Genomic DNA, 19,898 nt, shown 5'->3' with positions numbered 1-19,898 from the left:
TTAAGGAACCAATTGAGATTCCTCCTCTTAGGCAATCAAAAAGAGAGATGTCCTGTTAATATGGATGATTACTATACTTTTCTTGGCAAGTCAAAATTTAATATTGGATGCATGCAAGATGTTGAAAATTATTGTGAAACTATTTCTAGTTTTTTTTTTATATTTACTTTGATAAATGGATTGATGCCATGAATGATGAAATACTCTCTATAAATCATAATGGTGCGTGGGAGCTTGTGGTAGTTCCTCATGGTACCAAACCCATTAAATGCAAGATGGTATTTAAAACCAAGAAGGATTCCAAAAGCAAAGTAGAGTGTTTTAAAGTAAGACTTGTAGCCAAAGGGTACACTAAAAAATGTGGGTATTGATTGCAAAGAAACTTTTTCTCCTATTTCTTCTAAAGATTCCCTAAGGATTATGTAAAGACAACATTTTTGAATGGAGATCTTTATGAGGAGGGTTATATGTAACGGTTTAAAGGTTTCACAGAGAAAGGTAAAGAACATATGGTATGTAAATTAAAGAAAAATCAATTTATGGTTTAAAACAGACTTCTAGGCAATGATATATTAAATTTGACGAGATTATTGCATCCATTGCATTTGTAGAGAATACAGTAGACCAATGCATATCTATCAAGGTTAGTGGGAGCAAATTTATTATTCTTTTTCTCTATGTAGATGACATTTTACTTGCTAGCAATAATTATGATATGCTTGTTGAGACAAAGAAAATGTAGTCAGTATCAAGGTTAGGTAGTGGTCTTGATCATATTTTTATGGTGATTATGTTCAGGTTGTTTTGTGGCTACAGTTTTTCAACCCAAGAGTCATTTTCAAAATAAATAAAATCCAAGTGTTAGAGTGTTAGAATTTTTATTTATTTGTGCTATTATTAATTAATCTAGTTTTTTTTTATTAAAATGGATTGAATGTTACCTGATATATATTTTTCTTATAAGCTTATGATATTAAGTGATCTATTTTGGATTTAAGAATCATGTAAGGATATCTAATTATTAGGTCAAGCTCAATATGCAAGTGTGTTAAGTTTTTTATGTGGGTCTAATTAATTTAATATCTATGATGGATGAATGAATGTTAAGTTGCAGTTTTAGAATCTAAAAAGATAGGATCACACTAATATAAAATATTTATCATAAACTTAAAATGTTATATATATGATAAAAATATTTGTTTTTCTTTTACAATTTTAATTTTAATTTTAATTTTAATATACATTATATATTCAACAATATTTATTTATTATTACATGAAAAAGAAGTACTTTGTGCCTTTTTATTTATAAAAAGAAAAAAAAAACATAATGAATAGTTATTTTAAAATGTGACCGATTAGGAGAATAAAATAGTTCTTTTTAAATAGATAGTTATTATTTTTTAAGAGGACAATTATTTTTTGTATATATATATATATATTTTTTTTTTTTTCTTACTTTATCCTTGTATAAAAATTAGTAGATAAAAAAACAAAATACAAGATAAATGTATAGTTATTTTTAAAAACTGAACATCAAAAGGGGTATTGTAACAACCCGAATTTCATATCTTACAATAAATAGTATTTTAGGAATTATTTCCATGTTTAATGTATTTATTTTAGAGTTTTAGATATTATTTAAATAGTTATATGAGCTATAATTTAATTATGTGACAAGATTTGTAATTATATTTTGTTTAAGTTATCTTATAAAAGGGAGAAGGTATGTTTATTATTATTATTATTATTATTATTATGATGATGATGATGATGATGATGATGATGATGATGATGATGATGATGATGATGATGATGATGATGATGATGATGATGATGATGATGATGATGATGATGATGATGATGATGATGATGATGATGATGATGATGATGATGATGATGATGATGATGATGATGATGATGATGATAATGATGATGATGATGATGATGATGATAATGATGATGATGATGATTATTATTATTATTATTATTTATTTTATCAAAAGAAGTTATCAGAAGTTATTGGGGGTTTTCTCATTTCACGCTCTCACTTCTTCTCATTCCTCATTACCTACTCTCTACTTTGTGCTTTGAAGAATAAGGGGAACCAGAAGAGGAACAATCGAACTTTGTTTGTGCTTCGTCTTCCAATTATCAAGGTAAGCAGGAGTGAGAAACCTCGTTCGGGGGTGTGAGAATAATTGTTGGGTAGCATCCCTTGCCTGATGCATGCTCTAAGAACAAGCAAATTATGAAAGTTTTCTGTTTTCATATCTGAGTTTTCTGTTGGGTTTCTGGTTGGATGTGATGCGTGAATATGTGTTTGATTTCAAAATTAGATAAGTTTTGATATGAATTAAAATGTTATGTGGGTTCCTAGGGGAAACCCTATGAGAAACAATTAGGAGTATGATCTTTTGACAAGATTTGAGGTAGTTTACATAAAATTGAGTATGAATTCGTGATCTGGGTGTTACTTGAAGTGTTTTTACCGATTGAATGCTATAATTACATGTTTGGTTGTGAAATACACAAGATTTCATGAAGTAATGCAAGTTCGCGTTGGGGCGTCAGGTGCAGTTCTTAGGGTCGGGCACAGTTTTTATGTTAGGCTTATTTTTTTTAAGTCGGGTGCAATTTTTTTTAAGCCGGGCATAGTTTTTTTAAGTCGGGCATAGGAAAGTTTCATTGAGCGGATTTCTCCGCTTTAGGAGTGGCATTTGATTTGTTGGGGGTGCTTAGGGCGCGCCAAGCATGATGCTCCGCTTTTGGTGCGGCATTTAATGCGTCAGGCGTGAATTAGGGCGCGTCGGGTGTGATCCCTATGATGTTTTACATGTTTTATGTCTTGTTTGAAGGTGCAAATTATGTGGGAATTGCCTTATTAGTGTGTTAACATAAGTGATGTGTTTTATGAGCATGATAAGGACAAGAATCTCCAAATGATGATCTTATGAGTATGATTATGAGAAATGTGAAATGTGAACAAGTGACATGAAATTCCTTGACAAGTAAATTGTTGAGTCCTTGAGTTTGTGAATGTGTGACATGCATCATATACATTTATGTGACGGGGTACGATATGGACTACGTCGTTAGGGAATGCCCTCCAGGTGTGAAATATCTTGGAGGAGTCCTAGGGAATAGTGCAGTTTGGAAGGCCTAATTCTGCTCGTTTGTGTGCATGAGACGTATCTTGCACGATTTCGCTATCCCGACGAGACCCTAGCAATACATCCTTCTAGTTGAGAGTGCATGATTGAGCCGAACTATACTCATAGACTACTCTAGGTATGTTGCTTCGGCATCATATCACGTGACATGTGATTATGAAACACGTGACTGACGCCACATGCATGGATTTATGAGTCGAGTCTATGACATCATTACATGATAGATGAATGTGCATGTGATACTAATTGTGTATGTGTATTGTTTATATGTGATTTGTGCTTGTGCCTTGTATTATGTTTGTTGTGTGTGTGTGTTGTCTAACTTTTATTTCTACACCTGAACCTGAGTGAGGTGTGTCTCACTCCCTTGTATGTTTTTAAATTATGTTGCAGGTGATCATCAACATGAGGATGTTGGTGATGAGGCTTAGGCTTCAGTTGGACGTGCTCTGATAGGATATGTGACATCGAGACATAGTTAGGCTTAGTTTAGGATTTCATTATTGTTATTTTGTTTTGAAAAAACTCATGTTTCATTTTCTTGTAAATTTTGCATTTGACCATGATTTACATTTATGAATGTGAATTCTCTACCCTCATGTTAGTGGAATCATTCTTTTGATTCAAAAGATTTTATTACCCAAAGAATATGTTTTAGTAATTATTGTACATGTATTTTGGGGTAGAGGGTGTCACAGGTATCCCTTTTATATATTGTTATAGATTTAATTTACTTTTTTATTTATTATAATTATTTATTAATTAAATTGTAATATTTTAAAAAATTATTAATAAATAAAAATAATTTTGTGCTATTATATAAATTATAAATTATTTGTCATAAATATAATTTATATATTTAAAAATATCTAAATATTCAAATTTTATATATAATTTATATATTCAAACATAATATTTATTTATATACATAATTTACTTTAAATTATATATATACATATATAATAAAAATGTAACATGTAGATTGTATAAACTAAAATATTAGTTTAATTTAAAAATAAAATAAAAATGATAGATTAAATGATATAAAAGGATAAAAAAATTTCTTAAAATATTTTTATTAAAGAAAAAATAATTATAAATGCTCTCATTGAATAACTAGTCTTAAAATTTCTCTTGTTCAAAATGATTATTTTAATTTAGAGAAGATTATTAATAATTTATTTACAAATTTAAATTTAATTAAAAATAATATGAGAAAGATTAATTAAATAGATAAGTGGTTCAAAAAAATTCTTACAACTCTTCTATTAAAGAAAAATTCTATAAAATACTTTTGCTGAAGAAAAACTCACAAAATACTTTAATTATTCTAATTTATATAGGGTAAGCAAAACGGGCCAACCCGATTCGTTTTTGCCCGACTTGCCAAAAAAGAGCCAGGCCGGACCGACCCACCAATGAAAGACGGGTTGGAAACATTGGCCCGCCCCACCTAAGGATAGGCTGGCAGGTCGGCGAGCTTGCTCGCATACCACAAAAAAAAATTGCAAAAGAAATGGAAAAAAATATATTTTATATTCAAATAAAAAAAAACTACTACAAATAAATAAATATAACTATATAAAATTAAAAATGCATACATATTGTACATAATATATGTTTAACAAAAGCAAATTACAAACTTAGAACAAAATCAAATAGAAATTAGTCCACTTACACTTGTATAAGATAGATTTAAATAACGCAAATGGATCAATTTACCTATTGAATCAGGCAAAGCATCCAAACTTTGGAAGTCGCAAAATATAAAACTCTCAAGTACAAAAGTTTTGACATTATAATACATGGTGCCTTCTCATTATGGAATAGAGCACCTTCAAAATGGATGATAGACAAGAAAGTTCTCAAAAATTTTACTCCATCAAAGTTGTCAAAGACAGCATGACTGAATTTGGTAAATGACAAATGACGAATGACATCAATATTGGTTTCTTTTCCCATATCTTCTGATCTCAAATAGAATTCTCGTCCAAGGGATGTTGCTAGATCGTGCATAAGGTCATGCATCACAAAATCATTGCTCGATGTCTTATTTCTTAAATGTTGAAAAAATGATCTTGAAACCAGATAATCAAAATACTGACAACCAACTTCTTCTAATGATTTTCCTGTTTTTCCTGGCTTTAAAAGATCTTCAGCCATCCATAATAAGATTAATTCATTTTTTTGAAATTCATAATCCTTAGGATACAATGAACAATAAACAAAACATCGTTTTAATTGTGGTGGGAGATAATGTTAAAACCAAATTATAAACTTACAAAACTAATAATCTAAATTTTTTGATAGTCCACAAAACAAGTCTATTACTTATGCAAGCAACTAAAGCCCCAATTACTAATGTGGGTTGGCAGGTTGTGACGGGCCAGCTCGTCATTTGACCCAACGGGTTAGCGGGTTTGGTAGGTTGGCAGATTGAAATGATAGGCCCGACCCGCTAATTTTTGGCGGGCCAATGAACTGGCCCACGAGTGACACCCCATTTTGCCATCCCTAAATTTATATATATTAGTAAGAGAAAATGGTTATTCTTGTTTTTGTCCGCACTTGCATGAAGTTTTATTTTGAATTGGAGGAGTGAGTGATTACAATTTTATTGGTGATTTATTTTTTGCATACATAATTTTTCTTCATCTTATCCTTTTATTTATTATAAATATAATTTATATATTTAAAATTTCTAATTATTCAAATTTTATATATAATTTATATGTTCAAACATAATATTTATTTATATACATAATTTACTTTAAATTATATATATACATATATAATAAAAATGTAACATGTACATTGTATAAACTAAAATATTAATTTAATTTAAAAATAAAATAAAAATGATAGATTAAATGATATAAAATGATAAAAAAAATTTCTTAAAATATTTTTGTCAAAGAAAAAATAATTATAAATGCTCCCATTGAATAATTAGTCTTAAAATTTCTCTTGTTCAAAATGATTATTTTAATTTAGAGAAGATTATTAATAATTTATTTAAAAATTTAAATTTAAATAAAAATAATATGAAAAAGATTAATTAAAATAGATAAGTGGTTCAAAAAAATTCTTAAAACTTTTTTATTAAAGAAAAAGTCCATAAAATACTTTCGCGGTAGAAAAACTCACAAAATACTTTAATTATTCTTATATATAATTAGTATGAGAAAGAGGTTATTCGTGTTTTTGTATGCGGTTCATGAAGTTTTATTTTGAATGGGAGGAGAGTGAGTGGTTACATTTTTATTGATGGTTTATCTTGTTGTGTATATAATTTTTCTCCATTTTATATTGAATTAGAAGAGAGTGAGTGATTACATTTTTATTGGTGATTTATTTTTTGTATACATAATTTTTCTATGCATGGAAGGAGATCTAATCAAATCCTATATATTAATTTATTAAGGACTTTTTTTTAGGAGAAGTTTTTAATTTTTTTTTAATATTTTATCTAATTTAATTTTTATTTATCATAATTATTTATGAATTAAATTTTAATATTTTTAAAATAAAAATTTAATAAATAAAACTAATTTTATACTAAAATATAAATTATTTATCATAAATTTAAAATATAATCTATATATTTAAATATATAAATATATATATATATATATATATATATATATAATTTATTATACATTTTTAAGCTTATGCATTATACAAGTTATAATACTAATATAGTTGATGGACAAAACTTTCTTTCAAAAAGTGAAATTCAATCAAATTTATCACTTATATTTGTTGCTATAGATATAAATATAGATATTGAATGATATTTTTATGTTTTAACTAACATAAATAAGCCACCAAATGCATCACAACTTTTTCAGAGGTGGGAAGGTGGTTTCAAAAAGCAAAATTAAAGTGATATTATTTTTATTTTATTTGATAAGAAGTTGTAATTTCTTTTCATAGATAATATTTACATTTCAAATTGGAAGGTGGTTTAAAAAATATAAGTCTCGAAACAATTATATTAACAATTTTTTTTATACTATCTTTATTAATAGTGTAATGAAGAAGAAAAAAAACATTAAACACAGTCATTCAACTTAATGTTTAATTTTAGATTTCAAAAAACATTAGTAACTGTAATTAGCTGTCTTACTTTCAGCAAAAACCCTTAACTTTTAAGAGTAAAATGATTTGATCTCTCAAAAAAATTATTTGATTCAATTTATTTAAACAGAAAACAACTAAACAGTCTTTAAAGATCATAAATGTAAAACATTTTCTTTAATATTTCCAAGGACTAATTTAAGTCGTTAAGAACTTTTCAGAAACAAAATTGACACTTATTTATTTTTTTAAAACTAATTTTATACTTAAAAGTAGGGGGAAAATGATGAATTATTAAATATCTCGTGTTTACAATTTCAAAGATTTTATTTAATAATTTCTTAAACAATCTAAATCAAGTCGTGTAATTTCCTTAAACCATCGTAGATATGTACTGTATATTTCCAATTGCAATTATTTCCCATCGTCAGTTGTTTGGTGGCATGATTTTAGTTTTAAAATTAGTTAATTAGTCAAATTGATTTAATCATGGTACGGCTGAAATTGGAGATTACCGTTTTGTCTAGGGTTTAAATGAAGATAAAATTAGATATAGCAACGGTTCAACAGTCACAGTCAATAAAGAGAAGATATTCCTGAATGAATGCGTGAATTATCTTCTCTATTGGTGGCTGGTTTCTCTCTCTCTCTTTTTTTTTTTTTTCTTATATATATTTTTAAATTCAATTTATTCAAGAGTTTAAGAAGATTAGTTAATTAGTTATCGATAACACAGAAAGTTAACAAGAGGCAGCACCGATAGAGTGACCTTACGTGTAACCGCAAGGAGCCTCCAACTCCCACGCGTGTTGGTTTGCCAGCTGTATGTTAGTAACTGCTTCGCCAACCGCCCCAACCGGTGGCATCAAATGAGCACCGGCCCAACCGGTCATCCTTATCACCTTTTGCGTTTTCTATTTCTCCCAAACCCCACCCTCTTTTCTCACACTCACAAGGAGCCTCCTCCCTCTCCCTCTCCCTCTCAGCCTCTCAAATTTTATTTTCCAATTTAATTTTAACTGCCGCTCCCGTTTACATGATTCTGCTTTGTTGACATGGCGTCGGGAAGCAGAGAAATGATGGATCGGGTCAAGGGTCCGTGGAGCCCGGAAGAGGACGAGGCGCTCAAGAGGCTGGTCCAGGCCCACGGGCCGAGGAACTGGTCGCTGATAAGCAAGTCCATTCCGGGGCGATCCGGGAAATCGTGCCGGCTGCGGTGGTGCAACCAGCTCTCTCCGCAGGTGGAGCACCGTCCGTTCTCGGCGGAGGAGGACGAGGCCATCGTCAGGGCCCACTCCACGTTCGGAAACAAGTGGGCTACCATAGCCCGCTTGCTCAACGGCCGCACCGATAACGCCGTCAAAAACCACTGGAATTCCACCCTCAAGAGAAAATGCTCCGCCGTCAGTCCCGACGACCCTCGGCCTCTCAAAAGATCCGCCAGCGTCGGCGCGGCCCACTTAAACCCTGGAAGCCCATCAGGGTCTGATTTGAGCGATCCGGGCCTGCCCGCTATGTCCAACCCCACGGCCCATTGCAGGCCCAACCTCATGGAAACTGCCTCTTCTGCCTCCGATCCAGCCACGTCGCTCAGTTTGTCTCTTCCCGGGTTCGGGTCCAGGCCTATAGCGTTAGCACCATCGCCGTCACTGGTGCTGCCGGTGCCAGTGCCAGTGCCGGTGCCTCCTGCGGCGGCCACGGTGGAGGAGCGGGGAAAGCAATTGTTCAACTCTGAGTTTTGGAGCGTGATGCAAGAGATAGTAAGGAAGGAAGTGAGAAGTTACTTCTCGGGAATTGAACAGAATGGACTCCGAATGCACACCGAAGCCATTGGAAACGCGGTGGTGAAGCGCATGGGAATTAGCAACATCGAGTGAAGGCAAAAGGATAAAAACTGTGTCGTTTCGAGATTCGAATCAGCCAACTGGACATGACATGAATGAATCAAAGGGAGTAGAGAAAGTGAAAAAAAGAAACAGTGTTTTTTTTTAATTTACTTTTTTTAGTTTAATTTTAATTTTAATTTCCCTTTTCTTAAGGGTAAAAAAAAAATAGTAATAATTTTGGCACTGTACAGAACCCCAGAATATTTTATTTTGCGGTGGGAACAGAACTTGTTGGACAAGTGATCGAGTGATGCCAACTAAATTAGGGCATGTGAAAAACACGAACAACATCTAATCATCAAAAAAAAATATCTCTGGGTTTAAGGTGTGTCTTGGGGATTTATCAACCTTACCAAACCATATTATGGGTTAGTCACAACTTTATTTTCTGTAATTGTTAATGTGTATTTACTTGCTATTTTAAACAATTTAGAACTTATAAAAAAAATAGGTGAAAAGTTAAAAAAATTATGAGTTTTTGATGTGATTTAATTTAATTTTTATATTAAAAATCATTTAAATTAAATAAGAAAATCAAGTTGGATTTAGTTAGAATGAATTATGAAATCTAAATTAAAAACTTTTTGTGATTTGTTTTCGTTCAATTTTTGCCTCTTAAAAAATTAATTTAATGCAATTTTAATTATCATATTAGTTTTTTTTTTCATGTATATATATAGTTTGTCACTTAAAGAAATATTTTTTAATGTTATAAATAAATAATAATTTTAATTAATTAGTTTATAAATTTATAAAATATTTCTTAAATATTATAATATATATTTAGAGAGGAAAAAACTTTTTAGTAATTTAAATTTTTGTAAAACACACTTTTTAGTAACTTATAAAATATATTTTATTTTATGTATTAATTTTGTATACATGTATTTGAAAAATACATATTTACAAATGAGTTAGGTTTGGAGTAGTTTTAAATTTCAATTCAAATATGAAATCAAACCAAAAGATTTTGAAAATTTAAAAATCGGATTGAACAACTAATTTATGATTTTCTATTAATTTTTAGTTTTTTTGGATCTGTACCAACCTGATCAAGGATAGGAACTCAGTCATATATGATACTAGGTTAGTTTGCTAAAATGAACTTGGATGTATATGTTATCAACTTAACATAGGTTAATTGACCATTGTAGGGTCGTTTTAAAAATATTTTATATAACTGAGACTGTTTTGAAACTATTTACACCTTTGAGACGGTTTACAAGGGTGTCGCTATGGCCCATAGTGACACTAGTGACAAGGGTGTCGCTATGTCGCTATGGGCCATAGGTTCCTCCCCCACTTGGAGCAAGGAACAAAGACCATATCATCTGATATCAAGTTGTAAGAGTAGAAAAAGATTTTACTAGACAATCTCATCAATCTAGTTGTTTCCACTACGAACATTTTGGCGTTCACTGTGGGGTCGAAGTAAACTTTCCTTTGGTTGCCTATAGTTTCAACTCGAAGTCATTTCAGTGGTGTGACGGGAGTAGTAGAACAAAGTACATTGAGAATAGAGGACAACACAACACTTCGACGTTTTCTTGAACAAGTTAAACTCATGTGCTAGAAAAACACAAAAGCTTTAAAAACTATTTGTTGCAAGCATGAAGTCGATCTTCATGCACTATGCATCGAGAACGTGCATATCCGAGCCCAACTTTAGCAACAATATCCACCAAATAAAGCAAGTCATCATCATTAGGAGTAGGAACATGATTCTCCTTCTCTGGCACATACACATCAATCTATGAATGAAGCTACACACGCACCATCCCAACACCATCAAGGCCATCTAGGAGTTCGACAACACCCTTTTGTTAATGGTATAATGGAAGTACCCTTTCCATTTGGTTGGAAACCACTCAACATTGAGCTTATGATGGGACATCAGATTGTAACGAACACATAGATGCCTACATCACTCTGATGAATCTATTCACAAATAAAGATGCTCTTATGTGTTGTATTTTTCCTACTTCATTGAAATGATCAACACTAATTTGGTATACCCAGTTGCCACCGAGATCTATTGACAATTATGAAACCTTGGTGCAATGGTTCACCGCTCAATATACTACAAGCTGAGCTCATCATATCACCTTGACAACCCTTGCCAACCTACGACAAGGAGATGATAAGTCCTTAAAGAAGTTTATGGAATTCTTTGCAAGCATATCCATAAAGATTCATATCTTTAATTATGAGGTTTCTCTACATTTCATGCTTATGGCACTCAAACCATAATCGTTTGTAGATAGTCTATGTTGTAGACAACATGCTAATATATGGAAGAACTTCGTGCACGAGCGAATGGGTACATTGAAATGGAGGAACATGTCGAGTTCAAAGACAAAGTTCAAGGAGGAACATCTATTAGAGGTGATTTTGGGCATAAGGACATACTGAAAGTATCTAGAGAAGATTGATTTAAGAAACCTCACAAGGACGAGGTCCAAGGTATGATTTCTATACTCCATTAAATACACCTCGAGTCAACATTTTGGAAGAACCTAACAATGCAAATTTAATATCTCTACCACCACCTAGACATAATCCCAATAATGCGGACAAATCCAAACATTGTTGTTACCATAGGAACTATGGTCACATGACAGAGGAATGATGGACATTGAAAGATCGCATTGAATAGTTGATTTAGGTAGGACAACTTGGTCATTATGTCCAATGATGCCAATCGCATCGAGGTGGTTACCAAGGACGAGGGCAAGGTCATTGGTGTTGATCAAGCTCAAGATGAAGACATGATCCTAATTGGTTTTGATGATTACAAATAAGCCTTTTGAGAGATAAGAGTGCAACTTGTAGTTTATTTTGCGTTTTGAGCCTCTTGTTAAATAAAAGTGCAAATTGTATCTTGTTTCATGAGGTTTTAAGCTTTGTTGCTTGTGTACTTTGTGCTTAATAAGTAACTTAGTATTTTATCTCCATCTAGATGATCATTGATAACTTAGATATAAGTTGAAATTGATTTGTAAAGAGAAATGATATGAAAAATCAAGATATTAAGTTTTTACTTAAAATAATCAATTATTTAAAGTAATAATCGATTATTTACTGTATTTTTTTGTTACCTAAGGAGCAATTGTTGTAATAATCGATTATTCAATAAAATAATCAATTGTTTTAGAAATAAGGTTCTGGAATAATCGATTATTGCTCAAAATAATCGATTAAAGTGTTCTTGGTTGATTTTCATAATTACTAAGAACAAAATAATCAATTATTTATGTAAATAATCTATTATTTAAGTCAAAAAACGTGTATATATATATATATATCATTTTTCACATCTTGAATAGAGAGACTTGAATATTTGTGATATCTTTTACAAAAACACTCTCTGAAATATAATCCTCTCTACAAGAAAAGCTTTTTTAACCTTTATGGTAACCTCAAGAAAGTTTTCAAGAATTGAATTGATCATCATCTTGATGGAGTGAAAGGTTAAGTTACATGGTTGATTCACTTTCTCTGATATGTTTTGTACATCAGGTAAATTTGTTCCTTAAATCTATGTATTGATTATTTTCTTAAGTAGGTTTCTTAAGAAGGGAGAATTTTTTTATTGTAGTGAGGTGCTACAAGTAGGTGCTTCTTGGGGTTTAAGAAATGATTTATTTAATACTGTAGAAGTGTATTACATATGGTATTATGATTGTAAAACTTTTGATATTAAAGAATAGTAGAAAATCTCAATCGGGTTAATTGGGGACTGGATGTAGGTCACAAGTGGAAGTGACTAAACCAATATAGATTTCCTGTGCATTTTTCTCTCTCCCTATACTTGACTTTACATTCTTGCATTTCTATTTTCATGTTTGTTGTTATGTGTTGTGAGGCATGTATATTACATTAAGAATTGAGTGAATTTAGACTTGCATTGAATTTGAACCAAGTATCTTATATAAAAGCTATAGATCAACACACTTCTTTGAAAAGATTTAGAAAAGTTTTTCAAAAGTAAGATAGCTAAACAAGAAATTTTTAATAAACCAATCCATCCCCCTCTTGGTTAGGCCATTTTTTAGAGTCATCAAGTTGTTGTTAAGACAAATTATCCAATTAAGCAAATTCTCATAAAACTAGAGTTGGCAAGACATATGATAACATGGTTTGTTAAGTTGCCCGAGTATGGAATTCGATATGAATGTCGAGGTTCTTTGAAGGCCCAATGTCTAGCAAATTTTGTAACCAAACTCACTTTGGTACTCGAATCACTAGAACAATGGTGGATCTTATATGTATATGGTTTATCTAATACTAAAAGTAGGGGGTTAGAGTCATCTTAGAAGGACCAAACAACATAATGCATGAACAATCTCTCAAGTTTGAGTTCATATCCACCAACAACTAGGAAAAATATGAAGCATTGCTACCAAGTTTGAGATTGGAAAAATACATCAGAGCAAACAAGGTGAAATGCTATAGTGATTCAAAACTAATGGTAGAGCAACTCAATGGAGTCTACCAAATTAAAGAGCCTCAACTTCAAAGGTATTATCATTTAATATCCCAATCAATTTCTTATTTTGACAAGTTCAAATTTAAGCACAATTCTAGGGAACAAAATACCATAGTTAACCTCCTATATAAGCTTGCCAATACTAATCGTCCTAGACAACATAAAACCATAATCCATGAAATCATTAGTTCACCAAGTTTTGAGGCCAAGTTCATCTTGGTAGCTGAAGTAAAAGATAAAGGGTGGATGATCAACATATGAAATTATCTTTGGGAAGGTATACCCCTAAACGATAAAGATGAAGCAAAGAAAATCAAGACAAAGTCATGCCAATTTGTTATTGAATTAAGTGAACTCTTCAAAAGACGTATTTCCTCCCTTTTGTTAAAATGTCTAACAAAAGATCAAGCAAACTATGTAGTTGAGGAAATTCACAAAGGTATATGTGGGATGCATTCTGGTGTTCGATCTATGGTTGCGCGAGTAATCTGAGTTGGATACTATTGGCTAAACCATGAAGTCAGATTGTAAAGATTATGTGCAAAAATGCAAATTTTGCCAAGAGTTCAACAACTTACATCGGGTTCCTTTAGAAGCTCTCCATCAAATGTAGTCACCTTGGTCTTTTGCATGGTGGGGGATGGACATACTTGATCCTTTTCCCATTGCAAAAGGCTAACTTAAGTTTTTGATTGTGGAAGTTAATTATTTCACATAGTGGATTGAAGCTAAAGCTCTTACTAAGATCACTACACAAAATGTATAGAAATTCACTTGGAAGAATGTGATATGATAATATGCATTGCCACATACCATTATCACTGACAATGGAAAACAGTTTGTTGACAAAAAGAATTGAGTTTTTTACTCCAACTCGACATTAATCACCAGGTCACCTTAGTATAGCATCCACAAACTAATGGTCAAGCTGAAGTTGCAAATAAGGTAATCTTTCGATAATTAAGGAAGAGATTGGGAAATGCTAAAGGCCAATAGGTTGAAAAATTGCCCAACATTCTTTGGGCATATCATTGCATGCCTCAATCAACAATACAAGAAACACCTTATAGATTGACCTATGGATTAGATGCAATGATTCCATTGGAGGTAGGTGACCCGTCTCACAAAATACTTACTTTTAATGAAGTCCAAAATAGTGAAGAAATGATGAACAACTTAGATATTCTTGAAGAAGCTAAAGAAAATGCCAAGATAAAGGAAGAAGCTTGTAAACTTTGGGCTTCTTGAAAGTATAATTCTAAGTTGAAGCCAAAATGTTTCAAATAAGGAGACTTGGTTTGGAGAGCTATAGGAGAAGCAAGAAGGAATACATAAAAGGGTAAATTTGCAGCGAATTGTGAGGGGCCTTTTCAAGTTCTAGAAAGCCTATAGAATTGAGCACATCGATTGGAAGAGTTGAATGGTAAAACTCTACCAAGAACTTGGAACGCCACTCATCTAAAATTTTATTTCAGCTAGACATGTAACCTCAGGTGATGTACTACTTTTCCTAATTCAAATATTTTTGCCCATTATAAAAAAATAAGTTTTGGCTGAAGAAGTTTTAACGAGGCACACCTTGAGTAGATTAAAGGATGTAAACCCACAACTTCATATAATTCAAAATTCCCTTTATGACATTTATATTTTATTTCTTTTATCACTTTATATTTACTTATTTTTATTTTACCTATGAAAATCTAAAGTTTATATTTGGTCGAGTTTGAAGCAAAAACCTAAAGTTTACATTTGGCCAAGTATGAAGCCAAACTTAAAGTTTATATTTGGTCGAGTTCGAAGCCAAATATTAAGTTAATACATGGCCAAGTTCGAAGCCATTCCTAAAATTCATATTTGGCCAAGTTTGAAGCCAAATATTAAGTTAAAACTTGGTCAAGTTTGAAAGATATTGACAAATAAAAGGTGAGCATAAAGTATCAAAGATACAAGATAAGAATATGACATTGAAGTTGTTGGTTTTGTTAAATATGAGTGTGATAAGTCAAATGATAGATTAAGGGTAAATGGTATGATGGCTCTTTCATAGTTTGGAGGGAAATATCCAGTTATGGTAGTTTTATTACTATGACTTTAAAGATGTGTCTTATTAATGGATACAACTTCATTAGAGATAACAAAGTCTAACACATGAGATGCATCTACAACAAGAGGAACAACTTCAATGATGGGAGGAAAGACAAAGACAAAATTTTGGTTAGAGGATTTTGATATTGGATTATTCATGAGATTTGAGGATTGCTATGAGGAATATTGAATAGATTCAATTTATTTTTTCTTCTTCTTGGTCTACTTCTCAAAGGATTACATTTCTTCCTTAGTGTAGTCACATATTTTGCATTCTGTGATAAAGTTTTAACCTTATGCATTTGAAGTCCTTTACATTCCATTCAAGCACGTTGTCATCCACAAATTCATTTGTCAAAGACACATTGAAGTGTTCAAAAACCTTGGTCAAAATCATTCCATTAGGAACACTTGATGTAACTTTTGTGGGCTTGGCGACTTTAATCATAAGTTGGATCATTAGATAAGGAAGACAAATTCTTATTTGTTTCCACATGCAATTGATGACCAGTAAGTCTTGGTCAATGATCTGTTGAAATGTGCTAGCTCTAGGAACAATAAAGTGGAGACATATTATAAACGATTCTTCTAAATGATTTCAAATTGGAGTACTTCAACCTAATCTCTCCATCCTTTAGTAGCTTCTTGATTAATTTCTTCTTAAACACTTGTAGGGTCTCAAACTAGTTGGACCACAACTATAATCCATCAGTTGGTAGTCTAAGAATCTCTCCCAAAGAATATTCTACACTTAGAAGCATATATGTCCTTTTCAAATTCACAAATATAATGAAAGTTTCTTCATCAAATTCTGCTTCTATTACACATAAGTCCATGGTAGACTGGTCTCTTAATTATGAAGAACTTATTCCATCCTTGCTTCTTAAAAAAATATAGAATGTCCCACCTAAGTAGTTTTATGTCTTTGAGGTTTGTGCAACCATATACAACTATTCTATTTCTCTAAAATGTCTTGAACTTATCAACAACTTTCTTGTCATGAAAGCTATCAAAATTATCCTCACATTTCCTTTTCATCGTGATGGTGTTTTGATGTTGAGAGAAATATATCAAGTATAAGAATAAAAAGATTTAGAAGCAACAAGATGGATGGTCGGGTTAATTAGAGCACTTAAGGGAAGTTATTATTTAAATACTCTTAAGTAAAGAGAAGTCAAAATTATTTTTAGTAACTTGTCAACTTCTCAAGAATTTCTATTGAAGATTTTTAACAACTGGATTACCAATGTTTAGATTTTCTAAATGGTCAAGCATAGATCAAAATCATCCTAGTTGTTATAACACAAATGTAGAGAACATACACATATACTAAACTTGGTTATTCAAACAATAATTCCTAAGAGTAAAATTTTTATTTTGACTTAATTGTTCTATCAACTTAGAAGGTAGATTCAAAGCTAAGCAAGCATACAACCAAATTATATATGGAAAAACAAGTGATCATGAAATTCAATCAAGCATTCATCATTAATAAATTCAAACATGGATTTAAAATTTAATTTTTATTTGATAGAATTGAACCGTCTTCTAGAAGTGATTTAGTGAAGATATCAGCTGATTGAAACTTGGTTTGGCTTAGCTTCTATGACTCATTTGTCTAGTGTCTTCAAAGACACATATGGTCGTTCTCCTACTATCTATATAACAAATCCATATCTTGTGAGTTTAGAAACAACTTCATTTTAACTCTCTAGTAGTAAGAATTTTTTTTCATTTAAACTTAAATGTTTATTTGTTGAAGCCCTATTAAAAATAAATAATGTTGGGGTTGGAAACAATCACTTCTTGAGGATATTTTCTCGTCCACTGTTAAGTGTTCTTGTAGACACTAGATTTCGTCCGAGATGCTACTACTACAAACAAAGGACTACTAAAATGACATGAGTGATCCCTAAGGGTCCAACAGAGCACTAAAATGGATCAGAACAACAACAGAATGCCTAAAAGCACGAAAGTTAGGGTTTAGGTGTGGAACGGGCCGTTCCTAAACCAGAACGGGTTATTCCAAACCACAAATTTAGCCTAAAACCCTAGTTGGGAACAACCTATTCCCAATTTAGAACGAGTCATTCCGGTCCATAAAAATAACATGTAACCCTAGTTGGGAACGAGTTATTCCCAAACTATAACGACCCGTTCCCAACTCAAAATTTGGCCTAAAACCCTAGTTTAGAACGACCTTCAAAATGGTCATTCCGCGCCTTCAGGTGCCTATAAATGCATGTTTGACACATGCATTCACACACACACACTACTCAGTTGACTTAGTCTGAGTAGAATCTCTCTCATCCCTCGCTGTATTTTCCTGAGTGTTTATGAGGCTAATATAGAGTAAAAAACTGGCTGTTAAAACACACCTGTGTACTAAGATTTGGAGATTTATCCTATAAAAGCTTGTTGTGGAGGTATTTTCATTAAATTCCCTTGCTCCTACTTTATTTATTTAATTATTTTATTTGTGTTATTATTATTAGAAATCTCTTTCACAATGTAGATATTTAATATGTAAATAATTAATAAAAGGGGTAAACAGATAAATTATTGTTTGTTATTATTCTTAAATCGTCATAGGGTACCGAATTAGGACATTATAGGGTGTCTAACACCTTCCTTACACGTAATTGACCCCTGAATCTAATTTTGGCTGTCAAGGCCATTATTGAATTTTGAAAATCTTTTCCTTTTTTTGACATTTTGAGTAAAATGTTTATGGCGACTCCTAAGAACCTCTTTCAAAAACTATTGGTGAAGGTTAAGTATGGTCTTCGAGCATTCCTAAACCGATGAGATTTTCAAATGGAAGTCAAAACCATCTGTAGGTAAGATTGAAATTTTTTGGGTTGCAACAGAGCTCAACTCTAAGAGCCGAGCTTTGATACCAATTGAAGTGAATGTTAGCATACAAGAAAGGGGGTTGAATTGTCATGCTCTTTAAAAATCAGTTCTTTTATAAAAATTAGTTTCTCAAAAGCATATGCTTCTATATGTTGGAGCTGAGTGATCTCTTGAAGACAACTTCAGAAGCTAATGCTTCTGAGTGTTGGATCTTAAAGTATTTTTCTGTAAATGATTTCTAAGCTTAATTATCAACAAAATAGATTATGCAGTAGCATGATAGTGAATGCAATAACATTTAATAAACAAGTTCCTTTATAAAAGATTTATTTTTTATGCAAATCTATTACTAATAAGCTGATGCTTTTAAGTGTTCAAAAACTTAGTTTTCTCATGAATCTTTCTTTTGAACAATTTAAAGCAATGATAGATTATGTAACAAATATATAAAGCATTAAGGTAACTGGAACAAGTAAGGAGATAGAGTTAAAGATATTGAACACTAAGTTTTTATACTGGTTCACCCCAACTTAGGCTAGATCTAGTCCCCATACAACCTTCTTGGATTTTCCACTAAGAACCCAACCAGCTGTTATTCAATCACAACCACCTACTAATACAAATTTCACACTACACAACCACCTATTGTTAGTGTTTTACACTTAGCCATCTACTAAGATTTCTCTTTCAACAATTGTTGAGATAACCACACTCATAGCTACCTATTGTTAGTGTCTTTTCACTTAGCCACGTACTAAGATTTCTCTCTCAACAATTGTTAAGATACCCACACTCACAACTACTTTCTATAAGGTCTCACAACCACTTGTTTGGTTTTCTTTCTATTCTTCCTACACCTCTACAACTTAGATTTGGATAGATAAAATGTTTGCAAAAGTGGGATTTTGTGTATCCTAGCAACTGCTTTGGTTATAACAACCTCTCCTAACTAAAAGCTTCCATTAAGAAAGATTCACACTTCATTTTTTGCTATTATAACATTGAAACAAAAACAGAAGTGGAGATCTCTAAATATATCAAAGTGTGAAGCAAGGATTACAACCTTGATAGTTGGGTATTCTCTCTTTGTTCTTGCTTGCTTGAAAATGAGCCCAATGCCTTCCTTTTATAGCCTTCAAAATATATATGTTGGAGCTAGCTTGTTTTTTTTAAGTAATGCTGACATAAAATGTTATGCTTTTAGAGTTGTTAGCATATGTTTTAGAACCAGTCTACTTCTTAAGCTTCCTTTAATGCTTCCTTTTGAGCATGCTTTGGAGTATTCTTTTGTGCAACCTTTTGAATAGGGTCTTCATTACTAATCGTCTGA

At 31.7% G+C, this 19,898-nt stretch overlaps 1 protein-coding gene across 1 annotated transcript; it reads left to right on the top strand.

The window, feature by feature from the left end:
• The first annotated feature begins 8,183 nt into the window (after positions 1-8,183).
• LOC109816960 (transcription factor MYB44) lies at positions 8,184-9,532 on the top strand. The gene has a single exon (XM_020382137.3). It carries the CDS (start codon positions 8,308-8,310, stop codon positions 9,127-9,129), a length of 822 nt encoding a protein of 273 aa, XP_020237726.1. The 5' UTR covers positions 8,184-8,307; the 3' UTR covers positions 9,130-9,532.
• The last annotated feature ends 10,366 nt before the right edge of the window (positions 9,533-19,898 follow it).

The sequence above is a fragment of the Cajanus cajan genome, chromosome 9 (assembly GCF_000230855.2).
Source record: "Cajanus cajan strain Asha chromosome 9, NIPB_CcT2T_4, whole genome shotgun sequence".
NCBI lineage: Eukaryota > Viridiplantae > Streptophyta > Magnoliopsida > Fabales > Fabaceae > Cajanus > Cajanus cajan.
This window is presented reverse-complemented; position numbering and strand designations above follow the sequence as displayed.